The sequence below is a fragment of the Echiichthys vipera genome, assembly GCF_963691815.1.
Source record: "Echiichthys vipera genome assembly, chromosome: 21".
Lineage (NCBI taxonomy): Eukaryota > Metazoa > Chordata > Actinopteri > Perciformes > Trachinidae > Echiichthys > Echiichthys vipera.
In genome coordinates, this window is record NC_139846.1 from 15,926,012 (window position 1) to 15,948,681 (window position 22,670).

The 22,670-nt window shown below is 40.6% G+C and overlaps 1 protein-coding gene across 1 annotated transcript in view; it reads right to left on the minus strand.

Moving 5' to 3' along the window:
- The window catches only part of cntnap2a (contactin associated protein 2a), a gene marked incomplete at its 5' end in the record, with an annotated part of 317,844 nt that overhangs the window by 40,499 nt on the left and 254,675 nt on the right, over nt 1-22,670 (minus strand). Inside the window, 3 exons of the mRNA XM_083936142.1 lie at nt 2,705-2,875; nt 16,715-16,842; nt 19,392-19,548. Coding sequence (XP_083792268.1) covers nt 2,705-2,875; nt 16,715-16,842; nt 19,392-19,548 — 456 coding nt within the window. The remainder of the gene's footprint in view (nt 1-2,704; nt 2,876-16,714; nt 16,843-19,391; nt 19,549-22,670) is intronic.

Here is a 22,670-nt window from a genome sequence, read left to right on the forward strand (position 1 = left end):
ACCATATTCAGGCTTCTTTCAACCCTCAGGTGGAGTGAGGCAGACAGAAAAATATATTCACCTTACCCATTGGGCTGTTTCATTATGTTTATCTCTTTCAGCCTTGCACAGTTAGCTGTAATGTATGTTCAAAACACTGCAGGCGCTTCTTTTTCGCAGCTTCTCTCAATGGAGTTCACGTGAGCTTGGTAATTATCTCCTCTTCTCCTAGGCTGGGGTCTTCCAGATCTTCTTCCTCACTTTCAGATGAGCCCATGGAGGGAAACCAGACCGTGGAGGCCGTCTTCATATTTAAAGCATTATCACAGATGATGGTAGTGTATGCCTTATTTCATATATATCACGGAGTGTTCTAATGCGCCATTTTTTTTCTCCCTGCTGTCCGATCCTGTAATTCTGTACAGCTTTATTGAACAAGTAGATTTTTACCTCTGCTTTTTTGGAACAGCTAGTTTATGAAAGATAAGGTGTGCAGGCCACATTCACATCTTATAATGTGTCAAATAAATGCATCCTATGCTACTCATGCCATTTTTAGATTTTAGCTGCAGTTACATGCAAGTTACATAAACAAACTTTAGCATTTAATTGTAGTGTTTCTGTCCTCTGAGTACTTTTCAATTAAATATTTCACTTATTTTTAATTAGCTTTTTTTTAATAACGTTGAAAATGTACCCGTGTGACTTTTTAAATGCACCGCATATGCATTTGTGTGTGTGTGAGTTAAAGTTGCAATGTGAATTGAGAATTAAAACTTGTATCATTATTTCAAAGACTGTGCTATATGTTGTAATACCACTTGTACATTAGTGGTAGTGAGTCACTGTAACATCCAGTCTGCCTTCACTCCAAAGTGAGAGCAGGAAGAAGTAGAACTGCCATCAACAGATGCACTGCAGGACGGAAACTGGGGAAATGCGGAGATAACTTGCTCAGCGGAGCGCACTGAGACCAACAGCCCGGTAGAGAGGAAGCACAGGCGTGACAATGCAGGATGCTTGCTCCGCGGCTAAGATGTAGATGTTTTCATACAGCCACACTCTGCTACTACCATAGCACAGCTCTGTGTGCGATGGTTGGTAATCCACAGTTTCATGATGTTCACCTTGCTGATGAGAGAGTGGCTGATGGTAAGAAAAACGCTGGATAAAGCAGATTTATGTGGGGCGAGCCTGGGTCCCAGTGTCAGTTCCCTCGTTTCCTCTTCCTCTCACATCACCGCTTGTGCCTACTGTCTACCAGCTGGTGGTCTGCTGGATGGAGCTAGACTCTCTGGGGACCTGTCTATTTCAACAGTCTCTTAAATGCAGAATCTCAATTACATTTCTGAGGGCATTGCAAGGTTTATTAGGCGTCTAACTGTACACAATCTTGAACAGTATCCTCATAAATCATGCAGTTCTTGCACAAGGTGATACGCTGCTCCCTAAATGTGGCCAAGAACTACACATTGTTTCTTTAAAGATTGTGAAAGAGTTGAAGTGAATCTGCAGATGCTTTCTGGGTGGGAAGACTTCCATCTTTTGAATGTGTACAGGTACACACCCAACACTGAAATACATACAATTAAAGTGAAATTCCATTGTAAAATCGTCCCAGGGTCTTTTTAGGCAAATTGGGTCATCAAATTAGCCATCGAGACAATTTTTTTCGTGTAAGAACTGTTAACGCAGATTTTCCAGAGAGTCGCTAACAGCCTGCCGCGGCTAACACGGATAAGCTTGAGGCGGCGAGTTGAATGCATTAAAGCTCTTCTTTAACCACTAATACTGCTCCAAATAACAAACCTCTGCAGCAGCATGATAGAGTCCCTACCAATTAACCGAAGCACCAACAACGTAGTTAAAGAAGAGCTTTAATGCATTCAACTTGTCGCCCTAAGCTAATCCATGTTAGCCGCGGCAGGCTGTTAGCGCCTCTCCGGAAAATCTACATTAATAGACCGTGGGATGATTTTACACCGGAATTTCACTTTAACTCAATTCAGTGACACATTTGGTTACCCTGTGTCCGCTTGAATTAAACGTTACATATTTGCTGGAATGTTATTTAGAAAAAGACAGAGAGAGAGAGAGCGAGAGAGAGAAAGAGAGAGAGATCGACTGAGATATATATATATATATATATATATATATATATATATATATATAGAGAGAGAGAGAGAGAGAGAGAGAGAGAGAGTATGTCTGCGTGTGTGAGACAGAGAGAGCTTGCGCCTGTGAATGTTCTCATTTGTCCAGGTCATCGTTATCCTCAAAGCAATTTCAGTCAACAACAACTGGACTTGGTTGTTTGTCTAGGAAGACGTTTCACCTCTCATCCAAGAGGCTTCATCAGTTCATGTCCGCAACTGACCAGGCTGGCGTTTTGTCAACCCTGAAAATGGCCGATTTGGTTAAACAGAGGTTTATAATGGACATAATCATTGCACACACCAATTACCTTAAATAAATGATTGCTCTCTCTTGCAATCACACAAGGTGGTGCGCCATAATCAGGAAGGCAATTGACTGTTTCTGCCGTGTGCATCTCCTTCGGTGTGTCTATGTGATTTTGAACGTGTGTGGGCACAGTCTGCACCCAGTGTTGGATTTAACCTCACAATAGGTTAAATAAAGAGTCGGAGTAAGAGAGTAAATAAGAGCGACAAACAGACTGTTAATGACTCCCATGCAAAACCAGAATCACTCAGATGCATCTTACATTTGAGCTCCAAGCGAATGAAGTCAGTGTTGCCCAGGTTTTCCAGAAAGACGCCGTAGGGTGCGCTGGTCTTAAAATAGAAGGAGATGTCAGCACTGGTCTCACCCTGGAAGGTGGCAAAGTGCAGGTAGGATGACGGGGTGGTGAAAGATGCAGCGTTCCAGTAGGTATCTGTGGAAAAATAGACAAACAGAATCACAACTCTCAACCAGCCCATGCACTGCCATGCACCTACTGTACATGTGGCAAACACATTCCCATCTGATAAGCTGCAGCATTAATTCACTGTAGAAGTGTTTTTTTTTTTTTATTTCAAATGGTTATCCATTTTCATTTCATTCCAAAAGCTATCAATCTATTCTGGATAAAACAATGTTTTATCCATTGTCAAATGTGACTGATTTAATACCTCAGAAAAATGATTCATCACCTAAAACTATTTCTGTGCAGACGTTTTAACATGCCCTGTAATTTCCTGAAACTTTAATAATACTCAATAGAAAGTTGATCATATAACAGCAGAGAGAGAACATTTATTTTCTTCTAAATGAGGACCTGCGAAGGGGGACAAGGCTACATGGGTATAGTGCTGCAGGTTTTTTGATAACAACTTTTCTAATGACTTTTATCAAGCGAAACCAGCGACTCCTAATGAAGACAAAGTAGAAGCATGCTAAACAGCTGCTGATGAATTATCAGACTGTGGTTGATGAAGTGACTCCTCTGCTGTCCCCTTTTCTCTCCCCTTGCCATGTCTCTGTTGAGCCCCTATCACTCAAGGAAGATGGAGGGTAGGGAGGAAAATGGGGGAAGAGGAGATGGAGAGAAGACAAAAGGAGAGGAAAGAGGCCAGGCATGGGTGAGAGGATAGAATATTGAAGGAGCGATGGAAAGGAGGAGAGAAGTGTCATGCCGGGGTCAGATGACAGGAGAGGAAGAAGAGGAGCTGGGGGGGCATATGGAGGACAGGAGGAAGAGGAGAAGAGTGAAGCCTAATGTGGTATTAGCTGTGTGAGATCTTGTTGATACCTCAGGATTGGCCTCAGACCCTCCACCATAACCCTGGATGTGTGTACAGGAACAGTGGAGCAGAGGGGAGAAATATGTGTGTTTGTGGACAGTACACGGAGGGTGTGTTAGGACTGGAACTAAAGATTAATGTGAATATCAATTAATCTTTAAATCATTAGTCTCATCTGACATCTACAAGATGTTATCGCCATTTCTCTGTGCCTAAGGGAGAGTGGGTCGCCCTCCATTCGAGAGATTGGCGGTTCGATCCCCACCATCCCCGGTCCACTTGTCGAAGTGTCCTTGGACAAGACACTGAACCCCAAATTGCTCCCCATGTTATATTTTGTTCGATCAACAGTCCAAAACTCAAAGATATTCCATTTGTAATGAAAGTTTGTTTTTACCCCCAGCTACATGACAAAAGCTTATCCATTATGAAACATGGTACTGATTCATTTTCTGTTGAGCAACTAATCAGTTAATTGTCTTATCATTTCAGCACCCATGTGTGTTATGTGTTTGTGTGGGTCCATACCTATAAGTGTAGGTATCCACCGGCATTCCATGCATCTCTGGTTGTGTTTGTGTGTGTGTGTGTCCTGGCTCAGTGCGATAAGCGCTCCCCAATGACAGGGCTGAGCTTCTCCCCTCTCCTTCTTTCCTCACATCCTGTCACCAGGAGCAAGGGCAGATAGCGGCCAAGCACACAAACACACCCACACCCACACGCTTGCGACCACCTACTGATGCTTTCTTTGTGATAAGTGTTTTGAAGTTGGGATACTCTTCATTTCTCTGCGGGAGGCACAGCCTATTATTGAACCGGGTTAATTGAGGACTAAACAGGAGGAAGCCTGCACGGGCTGCAGAAACAAACAATTATATTTCCTGTGTTGTTACATCATAGCAAGAAGGGCCACAGAGCTGGTTAAACTTAGATGTACAATCACTGATTACTGTAACAGATTGCACATAAATTGTCTTGATGTATGAAGCATATCAAAGGTACAACTATGTTGGTATTTTACAAGAAATACCCCAAAAGTTACAGGAGCGGAGCTGAAATCATACCGATGCACAAAGAATCTGCTGTTTTCTTTTGCGTAAACTGCATAAACAAAAATCAGCCCTCAGTGCAAATATGACATCACAACATAAAAGCGTCTCGTGTGGTGTGATATCTATTTGTATGCACTGAATAAGACCTCAAGAGCTTTGAGCAAGAGAGGAAAAAGAAGGCTGACAAAGACATAGAGGCAAGAAAGATGTAAGGATATAGAAATACAGCCTGGAGGCGAGTCATGCTTCAGAAGGAGGGAGAGAAAACAAGAGGAAGAGAGGGAAGTGGGAGGAGGTTAGAGACAAAGGGCTCAAAAGGGATCTTTGGTGTGAGAAGCAAAGGAGAACAAACATTAGGGGGGTGCTTTGGAGAGAAAACAGTGTTAGAGGAATAAACATGGAAGCCAAATCATAAACCTCTGATTGCCCTTGTGCCAGATCCACAGATGCAACTGGTTGGCTAGGCTCTGTGGCACATTCATCTCTCCCATATTGAAATGTTTATCAAACAAATGTTGCACAAACGATTCCAGCACAGAAATGTCTGACTGAGACACCGCAAATAATAAAGTGGTAGCCATAATGCCTTTTAACGTGCTTTAAGGCAAGACTCATTAAGTTTATGCCAAAAATGTATCAACTGAAGTTCTCTAAAATGAATTTGCTGTCTGCCACACTTAACAGACAGTTGATTCGTATCTTATTATAACCTGCTGTGCACAATCAAGCCATTTTCCTTTATGTATGTAGTGCTTACAAACACACGAACAATAAACTAGAAAGCCTCGATAGTTAGTGATCAGCACTTCATAGGTGGGTGGTGTGTTGGTGGTTTTCTTGAAATGCCATTTTTCTATGTCTAATTGGTTCTCAGGGTGACGGCAATGCAGAAATTCTTATCCTGTTGTCACTTTTGCTCCTGGATGCCCTTGGTATCATTGTGTGATAAATGGTAAATGGACTGCATTTATAAAGCACTTTTATCCAGAGCACTTTTACAATTTTTGCCACCTATTCACACACACACACACACACACACACACACACACACACACACACACACACACACACACACACACACACACACACACACACACACACACACACATAAACACACACACATGGCAGCAAGCTTCTGGTGCATCCAGCCATCAGGAACAATTTGGGGTTCAGTGTCTTGCCCAAGGACGCTTCAACACGCGGACAGGTGAAGCCGGGGCGTGAACAACTCGCTCTACCTCGTGAGCCACAAGCTCAAATTGTCTTTCAGGATGCATATGGCCTCTGCTGCTCTGAGTTGCATTAAACCACTTTTTGAAATAATTCACAATGCATTAAAGGAAGTCCAGCATACAAAAAAAATAAAACTCAGCAAAACAGCCATGTGTGGAAAGATCACTTCTGCCTGGATGAGAGGATGACCATCAGTTAGCAGCATTCAATAACGCAAAATCCAATGAGTGCCCATGACCCGACAGGTCAATTCACATTTTGTTAACATCAGGCTTTATAGCTCTTATGCTCTGGTTTGCTGAAAGGATGGGCTGTGTTTGATGTAAAGCTACTGTTTTACATTAATCCAAAGTTGGAGTCACATCTAATTTGTTAAAATGTCTTAGCCATACTAGTGGCTCTATAAATGGCAATGTTGGTCTGTTGTTTCACCAGTGTGGTCCGGAAGGAAATATCTCATGACTGCAATGAGATTTGGTACAAACATTCATGTCCCCCTCAGGATTACCTACAAATACTTTAGTGATTCCCTGACTTCACACTAATGACCTCCCCATGATCCATAGCTGTGCTTTACTGTGTTTAAAGCTAAATACCAAATGTTTACATGCTAAAACGCAAGAGTGGACATAGTGAACATTAAAGCTCAGTAACTGCTCAGTCACTGTCACTACAGTATATGCTGACAGCATGGTGAGACAGATGATCTGTAAAAAAAGTCATGTATCTCTACCTCGACCTCAGAGCAGTTGAAGGTTTGTGACCAAATCAAACCAAATCACATCTGCAGCTACCACAAACTCTACTCAAATGATTCATATTTCTTTTGCACTTCATGAGTAGATGTTCTTCACAGACGTCTCTGTACAAGCATGCTATGGACATCTCTTGGACCCATCCGTAGCATCCCTCGGCTGGTTGATGGTCAGAATCTTTAACTGATGGTTAGTAAGCGTGTATTTTTGAGCAGAACAGATGATACCATGACTCCATTTGACACCTTGAACACACTCTGAACACACTGAGCTATGGAATGAAACAAAAATACACGAGTATTGTCCTCTTTGTAATAGCATGTTCAACAGTATCAAAATTGTGTGTTTTTAACCTATAACAGAAAATTAACCCTATTTACAATCATGAAGTATTCTTTTTTAACCTATTTTAGCTTAATTACAACCACAGAATAGAGTCCAATAAAAAAAAACATATTTAACTTACAATTTGATATTTTTAACTGTCAATTTGCAGCTTCAACCTCAAAAAAATAGGTGCACACAAAAATAATGCTGAATTTGATAAATACTAGCAAGCAATTTACTGATATAACTATCCCTCTCAGACTGACAGACATGCCCTGTATGCCCCAAAAACAGCATAATTGCTAGTTTGAAATACACTTGTATAGAACGATGCAAAACTATAAAAGGTCATCAGCCAGGTGCTAAACGGATTGTTAGTTGACATTTTCTCAACTTTTTGGACTTTTAACGGATACGCTTAGGCCGAGCGGACACTGGACACCGGACACCGGACACTTAACGTCCTGTAGCTTCGTCTTTTTTCTCTTTTCTGGTTACACTCTATCAAAATAAAAGCACTAACCTAAAAACAGGAAATAATGGTAATAAATAAATTGAAATAATTGCTATTGAGATAACATATTTTGGGAATATGCTGTTTCATATGAAAGGTCATTTACACCATGGACTCATTTGACTGAAACGTGTTGCATAAAATACTGAAAACAGCTGCTGACCTCTGGATTAGGCCATAGAGAATCATGTAAAAAAACCACAACAACAACCCAAGCCCATCGAACTGTAGAGGCTGACATGATGTGAGATACAATTTGAGGTGAAGTTTAGGTCTGCCAACTAGATGATTCATCTGTCTATGCTTGACCAGATGGGTTATGTGCCAGTACCAGCAGATGGTAAGGATGACTGACTGCACTGTCTCAGGTCATTAACAAGGACATTTTCAGTCACACACACACACACACACACACACACACACACACACACACACACACACACACACACACACACACACACACACACACACACACACACACACACACACACACACACACACACACACACACACACACACACACACACACACACACACACACAAAAAAAAACACATAAAGTACATGTGCATACACTTTGACAATACAAATTCATGTACACTACATTACTGCCAAAATAACTCATATCAGTACCTTCATCCTCACACACAGCAAGTACACACAGTGTCATTATCACTATGGATCATGACATTCAGGATCTCAGGCCTGCTAAAACTCTTATTACTCAGTTTACTGGACCACATACTGCGCCATCTCATTTAAGTTTTCCACTTGTGACTTATTCTGCTACTTCTCCTACCTGAGGCGCAAAGTTGTTGGGAACTTTTCAATCAAAGGACTAAGAATAGCTTCATCTAACAAGAGAGAGAGCAGCTATCTTGGAAGGTGATGTATCTGGCTTAGAGCGTGCCCCTAAGGACATGGCTCAGATGTCATTGTTCAAAACAGAACACTTGAATCTACATATACACATTATGGAATGTGTTGAACTGTGGCAGACCCGTACACTTCTTCCATGCTCATTTCTAAATGTCCATTGAAACCTCTATTTCATCTCATCTGTGTGTAATTGGTCTAGGTCCTGTATGTTTACAGTATATATAGCATGTGAGACGCAATTAGTTTGTGTCACTTGAGACCTGCGATGTCTTTATCAATCTGATTTTGTAATTAAGTTGCTTGTGATGCATTTTTAGCTCTAAACCTTCAGAGATATAATTGTATAAATAGAGAGATGAAAGGAAAGAAAATTTTATCAAAGACAGAAAAACTTTATTTCCTTTAAAGGTGCTATACACAAAATACTTAAGAAAAAGTTGCCGCCAACAGTTCTCATTGATTGTTACTCAACTTGTCAGACGTTTTTTTAGACAGCCCTCAGCATCAGATACTGACACATTTAGTCAGATTACAGCACACACAGGGGGAGAGTGACGCAGCTGGACGGAGCAGCCCCACCCACATCCCGTGTGTTAATAGTGCTGTGTTCCTAACAAGTGGGAATCTCAGAAGCAATGTCTTATATGTATCAAACATGCTGCATTTACAACAATCGCAAACCGTAAGATTTTCTCATGCTCTATTTAACTTACACAAATGTTAATATATATTAATCAAAAGCATCAAGCTAATTTACTAGGGTTGGTCAAATTTAATTTATGCTTATTTGACCAAACTTTTATTTTCATATTGGTAAAACTCAAGATATCATTCCAAGTCTATGTTGTCTGTACTAGGATTTAGGTTTGTACAATTTGACATGTTTTGTTGGTATCACTAAAAAAAATAGACTTCTTCCCTTCCTAATTCAACATTTTAAGGCAGCTAGGTTACAAATTATTTTACACTGAACCAGCTTGTTTTTTCTTTTACAATGCAAGCACACCATTGCCTCAGTGTCATGCGTGCTAGAATGAAATCAGATACAAATACATTACATGTGGGCATATGAACAGTGACAAATGGGTAACAAACCAATTAATACATTATGAGCTATCACAGGTGACCCCTCTAAGCTTTCATTTGTGGTCACTCAAGAGGCTAAACATGTCTCAGCAGGTGTGTTACGTTATAATAGTAGGACATGTGCGGTTTTGCTTCATTTGCATCACTTATTTCCATTTATACCCATTAAAATGTCCAAACCCATGGATATTCTATGCCCCTAACATCAATAAATGGAACTAATTACTTTCTGTCTGCCTGTGACTGTACAGGCTGCCATTAAACTAGCCATGGAAATGGGCTTTATTATTGTTGGAGCACACACACCCACACACACTCTTACGTGCGCCCACCCCAGATGGAAAGACACACACACACACACACACACACACACACACACACACACACACACACACACACACACACACACACACACACACACACACACACACACACACACACACACACACACACACACACACACACACACACACACACACACACACACACACACACACAGTGCCACAGACAAGTACTTCCTCCTTACCAAAACTTTCCCTGACTGCTCATGACATTAGTCATTTGCCTATGAAAACCCATTATATGGTAGCCAATCATCATTGCTCTTTCTGAGACAGAGCTCCATGCACTGTATGAGAAACATCAATCATACAAAGAGTACCTATTCACGTATGAAATTTTTAATATATGTTTAATATGCCTTAATGGGCCAATATATAATGTATGCTGTAAGTTCCGGTGTCTTGGCCAGCACTATTGCAAACATCTCTCAAAGTCATCTTCAAGTTAGTTTGTTAATTTGGTCACTCAATATAAGAGAGAGGATAACTCTCTTTGTGTCTCTCTCACACACACACACACGCACGCACGCACGCACGCACGCACGCACGCACGCACGCACGCACACACACACACACACACACACACACACACACACACACACACACACACACACACACACACACACACACACACACACACACACACACACACACACACACACACACACACACACACACACACACACACACACACACACACACACACACACACACACACACACACACACAAAGTGGATAATAGAGTAATACAAAGAGAATAGGACTCCTTGCAAGCGACAGAAGGATCCATCTTTAGTAATTGTGTCTGCCATACTGCTACATGATAGACCCGCACACACACACACACACACAAACAGATGTGATGTCATGGGTCATTAAGTTATGGTTTGTTTGTATGTTGGCAGCTCTGTGATGAAGGGACATTAGCGAGAGTGGCACCAGATTGTTGATGACGCCACCATAATGAGTGTGACACCGGTGAGGGGTGAGGGCAGGTTTTCTGTCATGTTCTGCATTCGACATAACCAGGCCACTTCCTGTCCTCCGGATGAATGGACGGACAGACTGAAAATATCCGTGCATATTTATGGTATTCTTAGATACGTCCCATTGTAGTTTTAAATGCAGCACTTTCTATCTGTAAATATGTACACACACAATATCTACACTCCCAGTCCACTGAGATATCATACTATACTTTATTATGGCATTCAGTATGAGAAATGAGCAGTCAATAGATGATATATAAAGCATTATTATCGTAATGATCATGCTGACATGCACAAAAGATTAAATCCATATTTGCTTTTCATCTCAACAGGATATTACTTTCTACCAAATCTCTCTGTTACATCACACAGCGGATACCAACATTAGTTCCTCCCTATGCTGTTTTAGTCCTGTTAGTCTTAGGAGGAAAAAAAAATAGAGGGGATAAAAGAGGGAGAGGCAATTTCAAAAGACAAAACCACTTAATTGTGGAAATCATACAGTTCTTTTCTCAATGCTCTCAATAGGTAATACATATAGGAAGTCAAAATTAGATTATTGCTGCTTTGAGTTGTAGTATGGTTCACTAAAGAAAAACATGATAGGCTGCATCATACTGTAGTTGTAGTCTGCTTTGTGTTCAGGTCACAATCAGGAGGGATGAGAGAAAAGACTCCTGGAAACGCCTCATGCATATTAAGCAAACAATTCAGCTCCTTGGCTCCTGGTGGCCTCCAGGGAGCCTCTTAACAGATTGTACTTGGGGCAGCAAAAAGGCTCAAGTTCAACACATGCCTGCTGTGTACCATTGCGTCATTTGATGAGCATCAACTGATGACAATATTAGACACCAGACACACCATACAGATAGAATATGCAGTCAGGACAGGTCAGGACAGGATGTGCTGATCTGGGGGTGTACAAAAAACAAACTGCTGCATCAGCCTACGTGATCTTCAAGTTTGGCTGGCTGACACTCCTGGTCTGCATGCTCAAATAGAAAGCAATAGTTGCGGTATGCATTGTGTGCTGGTTTTTCAGCCCGGCAGCTCCTGAATATTCCTTTGTAATAAGGGCTGTGTATTGGCAAGAATCTGGCGATATAAGTATCATAATACAGGGGTTACATCTCAATATATGAAATGTTTCTGCAATACTGTAAGCAAGGCGATATATTGCGTTCTAATTTTAAAGTCTGAAAGTCTGTAAAGGGGAGAATCTAGGGTCCCTTCACTCTAACTTAAAAATGGAGCCCGCTACAGTCTCTTAGGGCGCACTCACACTGTCCATTCGTACCATGCCCAAACACGCTTCATTGCTAAAGTCTAGTTCGTTTGACCAGTGTGAGTACAACTGTACCGTGTCCAGGCAAGGCGCGCTTGCTGGCTGCAGCCCGGTCGAGAGGGGTGGGCTTTTGAAAAGCACGGATGCACACGCACAGGCACGAGTGTGCGCATGTGTGTACGAGCACGAGCGCGAGCATTGATGGCGATCCTGATGTGTCTTAATATAAGTCTGTTCCTCGCGATGGACATTTAAAAAGTTGCCGCCCAGCGGTTCGCGGTGGTCTGTGAGTGCACTCTGAGGTCGCTAGCACGCCCTGCAGGTCTCAGAGAGTTAGTTAGATACCGATAGTGCTTTTGAAAATTGATACAGTATCACAGAACATAATATTGTGATACTCAAGTATATCGATAGTTTCTTACCTAATAATTAGCCATTCCTTATGGTTGTGTGGCTTTAAATCATTAGGAAAAGGTTGACGTTTGTGTGAAAGCAAGAATCAGGATGAGAAATGTTTCATTAGGGCCAAATGTAACAGATGCATCAGGAGTGTGATCAATTAATTCATGCAGAGCTGGCAGAAGCACAGATAAGGAAGCGCACCACAGGTAAGTTCAGGACAGAGGGAGAGTGGAAAGAGAGATGGTCAATATGATAGAGCGAAAGACTTTGTATGTATGTGTCTTCCATACCACAACAAGCAGTGTGCCAACACTGATCGAAAGAACAGGAAGAGAAGAGAACCAGGAAGAATTAAACCGCATTAGAATCGCATCTCAGGGCGTTTTTGTGTGTGTTTCTGCAGTATCTGATATCTGATGTTTACCTGAGAAACAACCAAAACTACAAGGACTAGATAGAAGATAAGGAAAGGACAAGAGTAGTGTTTAGATGTAAAGTCTCTGGATAAAGTTCAAATACCTTTATCTGGCCACACACAGACACACCAGACACACAGACACACAGACACACACACACACACACACACACACACACACACACACACACATACACACGCATGTGCCTACAGAGTCAAAAACACACATACGCAGAAGTGCACAAAACCCCACACACACACACAAAGTCATTTTTCACAGCAGAAAGACAAGTCAAGATAAAGCAACTGTTTCTCTGAATGATCGGCACAATGTGAGTATGAGCAATGTGTTATTTTCACACTCAAGTGCAACTCCAGAATAACAATATGCCCAATTGTACTCCGCTATGCATGAAGTGTTTTCTCTTGTTCTCTCATATGATAGTTTTTAATTAAGACCTCATTTAAACCATACAAAACAAATTATAATCATCAAAAGAGGTTTGTTACTTTTCAAAAGTTTGACCAACAATGTCTGAATGTATTGTGCAGACATGCTAACAATGTTTCATTTTCTCTGGGATAAGGGACGAAGAAGGGGGCAAAATGTTCTTCCACATAAGGAGAGTGTAGATAATGGAAACCAACGTACTCTTTCCTTTTTATGAATTCTGTTGGTTGATTAAGTTACCACTTCTTTCATTTGTTAATGTAAAATGAAGTAGCCTTTACGGCGTGACTACACCACAGTGGTACTTTTCTTGTTTGCTTTTTAGTAATAGAATAAATTCCTCAAAAATGTGAACTATTGCCATAACCACACTGACTGGGTGTGTTTAAGCTGAGCGACATTTATTGATATGGTATTAACTGTTGCAAGGTTGGGGCACTCTTACAGCAGGTTAGGATTTGTTTTTGTGCAATTGCTGTAAGGTACTTGAAAACTTCCAGAAGAATTGTCAAGATAACAACTGGACGTCCCTTCGTCGACGAGGTACGACAGGTGGAGCACTGTAGACCATGTTCACCATGACTGAAGTCATAGGCTCCTCCAATAAACTCTACAGCCATATTTAAAGTCAAAGAGAGAGACAATCACCATATCATTAACCACACGTGCATATCATTCAGGGGCGGAATGGGACACAAAAATCCACCGGGACAATTCTGACTGCACCGGCCCACAACTGGCCCAACCCCTCCCCTCCACTAGAAATATGACCACTAGATACCACTGGATCGTGAAAGGCAAAATCACACAATTGACAATAAAGTGTAGGTTTAAAGTTTTTATGTGTTTGCTACAAATAAACAGATGCTGAAATATACACCTGACACGAGTTAAAGGACAGCTGTGTGTGTGTGTGTTTGTGTGTGTGTGTGTGTGTGTGTGTGTGTGTGTGAGAGTGAGTGAGTGTGTGTGTAAATATGACGACACTGAGGAGAAACTATGAAGAACTCCACTTAAATGTTTTGCTAATTCGCAAGTATGTCAAATCTTGAGCAAACCGTTTTCCTCTCCACTCACCTGCATCACTAGTTGACGCCTGGTTGTTTCAGAATAAATCTTTGATTTTTGACCAAAATCTCCCTGTGTCCCGATGGCCACTCCGCCACGGATATCATTGCATGAAGTGAGATTTTCTATTAACATGTAGATAATATATAAAAGTTATCTATGCTTCGCTTCCTTTGCTTTTCACTGAATTGCACACCATACACCTGTCACTTGTAATATCCACAGGTCATAAGTCAAGTACTCATGTCTATCAAGTGTATAAATGTAGCCAGCTGTCGTACAATAATGTATGTCACTTATCTCACCAGGTTTACACAATTACCTGAATGCATTTATAGTGTTGGGGACAGCCGGCATTGACTTTGGCTGAATCATCATTATTTTCACTCAGAAAAATGCACTGAGAAAGATAGATCGAAGCAGAGTGTAGGGAGAATGAGGAGACATTCATTTATCGTGCCTATATTTTCATCAACAGGTTTGTCCGATAGCTTACGAAATATGACTTTGTAACTTTAACTTTAACGCTGTGAAACGGCGACTGGTACGTGACGGTTAAGTTTAGGCAACAAAAGTTGAAAGTTAAGTCTAGGCACAAAAACAACAGGTTGGGGTTTTGCTTAGTATTTCTGAGACATGAACACAAGTGACCTGAGTGGAGCTCCTGTGTTTTGGGACCCATCCACCACCCTGACTGTCCTCCCAATGCAGATTTTGTTTTTTTATTTTTTAATCTTTTTTTTTTAACCAGGCAGGCGGTTAAGAACAAATTCTTATTTCCAATGGTGACCTGGCTGTGGATGTAATTTCTACAGTATCAAATATGTGCCTTTTCAGGCATAGTTAATTGTATATATGTTGTTACATATTATTTTATTTGTGAAGTAATTTAATTTTGCATAGTTTTGTATTTTGTATTCTTTTTTTTGACAAGTCTGAAAAAATTCATTAATTCAATTCAATTACATATGAATTACACATCGTTACTTTTTATAAGCATATGTATAACCACTTAATGAGGGCAGCCTGGCACAGGGCAATGGCCAACACACTGAACTGACGTTGTACATTATCTCGCTCACTTTCACAAAAGAGAAAGCATCTTGTTGTATGCCTCTAAAAAAGTTTCAGTGTCAAACAACGTTCCTGTCTGTGCCTATACTTGTTATCAGAGGTCACAGAGAATATATTATAGTCTCACAGCTAATTTATTCATTCGTTACTGAATCTTGGAAACATTACAGTCTGGTTTTAGACTGCTCCCCTGCATATGAGACAGTTCATAAATTACATTCTATATACTGTATTATATTGCTGTATATTCCTCAACTATCTCTATCTATCACCGTTTCATTTTCACAGCAATTTTTTTGCACAGTAAAATGATTACACTTTATAAACCCAACTATTTTAAAAGTCTGCTTGAGTACAATTAACTGTTTGCGTATGAATTTTGTCATCAAATTTAACATCAAATAAAAAAAATGTCCCTTCACTCCCCCCCGACTGATGAAAAGTTACACACAAGGTCAACGGGGGGATTTTAATATGAGCTGTATTAAGTAGACTGGAAAAGTTCTCTTGATTCAACATTTGATGAGCTCTTCCCAAAGGATTGTGCTTTCATGCCTCTACAACCTGCTATTTATTTTTGGAAATGAAACAACTCTCAGCAGTTGACATGGAGAAAGTCATTAATGCAAACGTTTCCTCTTGATTGGCCATTGCGACTACAGCCCTCCTGCCTCACTCAAAGGTCCTTTTCACACCTGCAGCTAATCCAGAATTCTCACACCAGTCGTCATTTTCTATTACCCTTAAGGTTTGAAGATATTTTTAAGATCTTACTGATCACTCTAATACGCAGCGTGATTTAGCTGCTGGCTACATTACTGACCTTCTCATTCTCTTTGAATCAGAGCACACCCTTGCATCCTCTGGCAGGAACCCTCCTGTGCTTCTCTGCTAAAGTTACTTCTTGTATGTCCCTGATTCAATCATCCATTAATAACCTTTCCAACGCCTTTAAGCTGATGGAATTCCTGTTCTTTCATCTCAATATTCATCTTCACACTTAAGCTTGTGTGTTTAAGCCAGTCATCATCCTGGATTTTGAAATAGTTACATATTTGCTGAATGTTGCATCAACACCTACAACTTCACAGCTTCACAACATCCATGATACAACACTTACTATCTCCTTGACAACGGAGCGGTCCAACAGTCAGCTTAGCCTCGGAGCCCGGTCTGTTGGTGTCACCCACGGCAACCTGGCTGACTGGCAAGTGTTCTTTATATACCAAGAGACCAGAATCTTCTCTCCTGTAAGTTGAGTTGAAAGAAAACATGCAGACAGAGGGAAGAGGAGAAATCAGGTTAAACACTGTTTAGTCTCTTCGTCATGTTTTTTTAATCTTCTATTTGTGCATCTTTAATGTTTAGAAACGTTCTCATATTTTGCACATTAGTGATTACATGGCTAGCCAATACTGCTTTACTAGAGGCATTTCTTGGCTTTGAGGGAATGTGTTGATGTGCACCCTTTATAGGTTCAAACAAGTGATTCTGAAATGAAGAAGGGAAGGCTGATGTTGAAGATGAAAAAATATACCCTTATTTAGGAAGCAGAGAAAAGCAGCCCCTGTGAAAGGGGGGACATAGAGCGATAGATCTGTTGCGCCTCTGAGCCAGCAGCAAAGGTAGTCATAGAGCTACAGCGGTGCAGAACCAACACCTGCATGAAAGGGACCACCAGCAGGGCGGAACTACACTAGTGATGCATGAGTCGACCCACAGGTTCAACAAGTGACAAAGCTGCGCCCAAGCCTTCTCTCTCACAAAATCAATTTCCCTCTGTGCATTTGTGTCTGCATTACTTTTTTTTTCTTTACTTACTTTACTATCATAATAATAATACGATAAATGAGAGGGAAAAACACAGGTCAGTATGCATGTTACATACACTTGACATAACAAAAATGGTTTAAGGATGGAATATATAATCAATACATAAGTATGTATAGTATAAATAAACAGTGACACATACATGAATAAATTGTTACAGTTGGTGAATGCATGATGGATGGACACATGGAATGATATTTTAAGCAAGCTATGGATGAGAAGGAGAGTGAATCAACCAAATGAATCAAATAATCACAAGGAATGAAATCAAATGATACAGTTACACATGTAAAAAAAAATCATTACTTTCTCTTGCTATCACTGGTCCACTGATAATACAATAACAATACTACAAACATGAAATATTCATATATATTATATCTGATTTGAATTGTTTGCATTTTGGAAATAAAAAAGTGCGATTTAATACATGGCTTTTTGTATGTGCCTGTGCCTGTGTGTGTATGTGTGTGTGTGTGTGTGTTTGTTTATGTGTGTGTCTATGTGCTGCCAAAAATATGGGTAATGAGTGGAAATTGAGTTATGCAGTCTACGGTTATATGGCTAATATTTCATAAACTCACTCAGCCAAACAATGAGACATTAATGCATACATTATTAATGGAGGGAACCAGACAGAGTTAAGACTTATTTGTAATCTCATCAGTTTTGGAGACGAGGGAGGGAGACATCAAAGCAAATGAAATCTCTGCTTCTTGCAAACACTCCATAATTACTCACAGTTAAAACATACAGTATGTACACGCATGCACACACCCACAAACAGCGATGCAACTGGTTTAATGAGAATATCCATCAGCTGGCTAAAGAAGCTTTGCAACACAAACTGTTGGTTTCTAGAGGCAAACATCCCTCTTAAATAAACGCATCCCTGATGGTGGCATTCATCATTCAGTCACTTTGAAGTTAGACACCTCATCCCACTCTGCAGCTAAGCAGACTGATAAATGAATGCAGACTTTAGCATTAGTGTTTTTTTTTTTTTTTAGTTCTGGCACAGTGAAATTGTCCTATCAAAATCCCCAAGGGTATGGCAGACTTTTAAATTCAGTTCATATAACAACAGTCAGTCTTTCAGGCAAGCTGTTCTGTTCTTTGAATGGGTTATGCAGGGTTTTGAATGCCAATGAATGAATTCTCAGATCATTCACTTATAAAACACAGAAAGCACTCAATAGGAACACTGACCTTTACAATTTAATCTCAATTTAATTTTAGACTCAGATTATTTTATAAACTGTTGCACGTCTTAAGTACAGTGCTTTGAAAAAAAACAAAAAACACTAAAGTACAACCAGTGAGAAAATGTTCTTGACCAGCTGAGAAAATCTGTGGGTGGGCTAAATGACAACCTCTTATACTTCCCAGAACTGAGACTCTTTAGTTCATACAATTTATCACGGTAGTTAAAAAGCACTAATGCCATTGTTGAATTGACCACCATGTTTTTCTTTTCAGTTTGTTCAGTTTTGTTTGTGCAGAATTATGGAAAAACTGCTGTTTCTATTTTCATGGAACTTGGTGGAAGGTTGTAAAATGGTTCCAGGAGGAACCCATTACATTCTGGACTGGATCCAAATAAGAGAAGCAGAATCAGAAGTTGACACAAACAGGTTCCAGACAGAACATCTGCCATAGAGCCTGTACTTGAGCATTAGTGATAGGGCAAATCTGTACAACTAAAACAGATACAGCTGGGAGATCAGAGGTCCATAAAGCAGAATACACGGCAGAATGATGTAAATAACAGATGTGCTGACTCAACTATATGAATGTCCCTGTATGACCCGTTATGCTCCACTGCAGTGGGAGGACTGGGTGTAACTGAAAAACTTGTTTCTGCAGGCTTTATTTAAAGCCAATGCAAAACTGAAAACTGTAGGGAAAATGAATCAATAAAATACAAGTTGTTTGTGCTCCAGCTTAACTTTTACAGTCTGACTTACCATTGTTTCTGGTCAGCATCACAGTTGCAGTCATACTTGGGTTCCGTGCAGTTCCTGTCGATGCCACAGGCACATTTTTGGATGCCAGGCCCTGAGCCCCCCCAGTAGAAATGCTTCTCACTGCCCCGACCCACCCACCACGTGTAGGGGGTTCCATCTGAGGAGCAAACACAGTCACACAAACAACAAAACAATGAGTAAATTCCCTTCAAGAAAAAGAACAAGCATGTCCCCGTTGGCCTGTGAATGTTCTCATTTATCCAGGTCATCATTATCCCCAAAGCAATTTTAGTCAAAAGCAACTGGACTTGGACCAGTCCCAGCCTGGTCAGTTACGTACATGAACTGATGAAGCCTCTTGGATGAGAGGTGAAACGTCTGCCTAGACAATTAACCAAGTCCAGTTGCTTTTGACTGAAATTGCTTTTGGTTTCTGGCTTATAACTACAATATTTACTGTGTCCCTCACTCAAACTTTTGGGCAATTAAGTTGTTGTAGTAAGCTGTCCAAACTCCTTCCCACTGCAAGTGATTAATTGTTAAATAATTCACTGTTGGAGGCTTTTGTCGCAATAATGTGATTTATATTGACAGCAGGCAGCTGCATGGCGAATGTAATTCATTTGCACAACATGTTTTACACAGCTGGATGGTAAATGCCTCTGAGACAGGCAGGCACACTAAGTCAGATTGCACCTGTGATTTAAGAGAGCTCCCAAAACACAGATTGCATTTACATGTATCTATTGCATTGTATTTATGTGTGAAACTGTGTTTATATTATATATCATAAGTGTCTGTGTGAACGTACTTCTGAGCACATCTGTTAACACACAAGCACTTTTGTGTGCATGTGGGCACGTGTGCCTGTGAGCCTGTGTGTGTGTGTGTGTGTGTTTTAATGAGTGGATAAAAGGTGAAGGATAGCTGCTTTTCAATAAGAAATGTTATATTGTTTTCTTCGCCTTGGATAACGTATTCTGGCATGAGGCAGCAACAAGGCAGAGAAATAGGTGTAAATATTTTGGTGCCTGGAAATACATCACAATGACAGCAAGAGAGGATGAAACAATATTACAGTTCCCTCTTTATTCCAGGAAAATAAGCTGCATTGTCAATATCACTTTGTCAAATTCCATCAGAGACAATGAAATCTCCCGAGCCACATTCTTTTACAGGAGGGGATTGAAGCTGACTTTTGATGGCGCACAATTGCATTCAGGGGTGTGACATACTGCACTGTATTATTGCGCTTCTTTTATTTTCTGAACTAGGGCTAAACTCCAGGAGGAAGCTACGGATGTCTGTTTATATATATATATATATATATGTGTGTGTGTGTGTGTATGTATGTGTGTGTGTGTGTGTGTGTGTGTGTGTGTGTGTGTGTGTGTGTGTGTGTGTGTGTGTGTGTGCGTGTGTGTGTTTGGCCTTGGTGACAGGTGGGTTTATTGTCCTCATAAAGAGAATTAGCCTCATCTCTCTTCAGGCCACTGTTCAGACAAGTCATTGTCAATAGGATTAACACTAGCTGCTCAAGAGACTTCACAATCCTGTGTGTATGTGTGTGTGTGTGTTTGCACTTCTATACAAGTGAGTACCAAGTTCGAAATTAAGACCTTCACAGATGGGTCAGTGAGGTCCCTAATCACTGCAAACTGAGCTAAGCCCTAGCCACCTGAAACACCATGCATCTTGCCCCCCCCCAACCCAATTAAAGAGTGTCATGTCATCGTCCTTGAAGCCGATCTGTGGCCATTTTTCAAAGTGGATGGCAAGTGGGTGCAGTTAGTTCTTGTACAACGAAACGTGGCGTTATCATTAGGACAAAACGGCCAGCCACCAGTCACCCTGCCTTATGTGTGAGCAAAAGGGTAAACAAAAGCATGCAGTGTGCAGCATTGAATCACCGCCCCAGAAGCCCAAAATCTCATTCTCTCACTTTCTGCCTGGCCTCTCAATAACCCCTCTATGTCACCTGATTTGAGTCTTCACTCTCCCATTCTTTTTAGATTGGTGGGAAGCCAGTAGAATAGATTGTTTTCATAGAAAAATTCCACATCGATCCTTTTCATAATTTATTTTTCTGGGATGAGTAATAGAAGAAGACAGAGGAGAAGAGAGGAGTAACAGGAGGGCATCAGGTGGAACTGAAGCTATGTATTGTGCCAGTCTAAGTCTCCTGCGTGATTCAGTTTAAGCTCTGCCAAAACAAACAACTGAGGAGTGGAGAGTGAGGAAGAGGGTGGAGAGGGTGATGAGAGAACGACAGCCTGGATGGATGGAGATATGAGGGAGGAGAGATGGAATCACACTGGCAGAGAGTTCATATGGAGTGCCCATGAGAGAGGGCACTGCCAAGATCAGGGTCAGTACTATGTTTGTGTTTGTGTGTGTGTGTGAGTGTGTGTGTGTGTTTGGGTAAGGACTTAAGTCCTGGTTAATTATCAAAAGTCTCACAAGAGTAGGATTAGTCTTAAGAGTGGTAGCTGTATAAAACCTTACATCAAACAGAAACAACACTGAAGAAGCATCTATGGTTTGAATTTGATAAAATACTGGAGGAGTCTTGGTGTGGCAAAATAATACTAAACATGTAACACCAATAATAACAAAAATGTTAAAGAGCATAAGAATAACTGGTAAAACAGACTGATTTTTGTATAATGAAAGCAGTGAGAATCTGCGCTGTTTCACAATTTATTACAATAAAGGACAATTACAGTTAATTTCAAGTTTAGTCCCAATTACTATGTACTTTTGACCATCAGTAATAATAACACAATATTATTTGGAAGAGAAAACAAAGGCAACATTATCGTTTTTTCAAACATCCATCATAGTTTCCCCTCATGTTTCATTGTAGCAGTTGTTGTAAGAGTAGCGTATATCTATGATAAAATAGCAGACCAGTACGTAGAGAATGCAGAGTAAGCGTAAATGCAGGTTGGATCAGAGTTTTGTTTTGAGTTAATGCTAGTAGCAACGATTAGACCTAGTTAATGTAATGCAGTTTGGATGCTTCACATGTTCACATTTCTCCAGTTGCTGAGTAAACCAAACAGGGTTAACTACAGAGCGTGTACAGGCTCCATCCCTGGACATGAAGAAAGTTTGTCCCCTGTGTTTTATGACTACGGTCAGAAAGCTGAAGAAGGAAGAGTTAACACAGTGTTAGGGTATTCCTATTCCCACGTCTCAGCTTATATGTGAATAAAATCACAAAAACAGTAGTAGGAGCCGTTAAAGCTCAAAGGATCACTAAATAAAACACTCCAA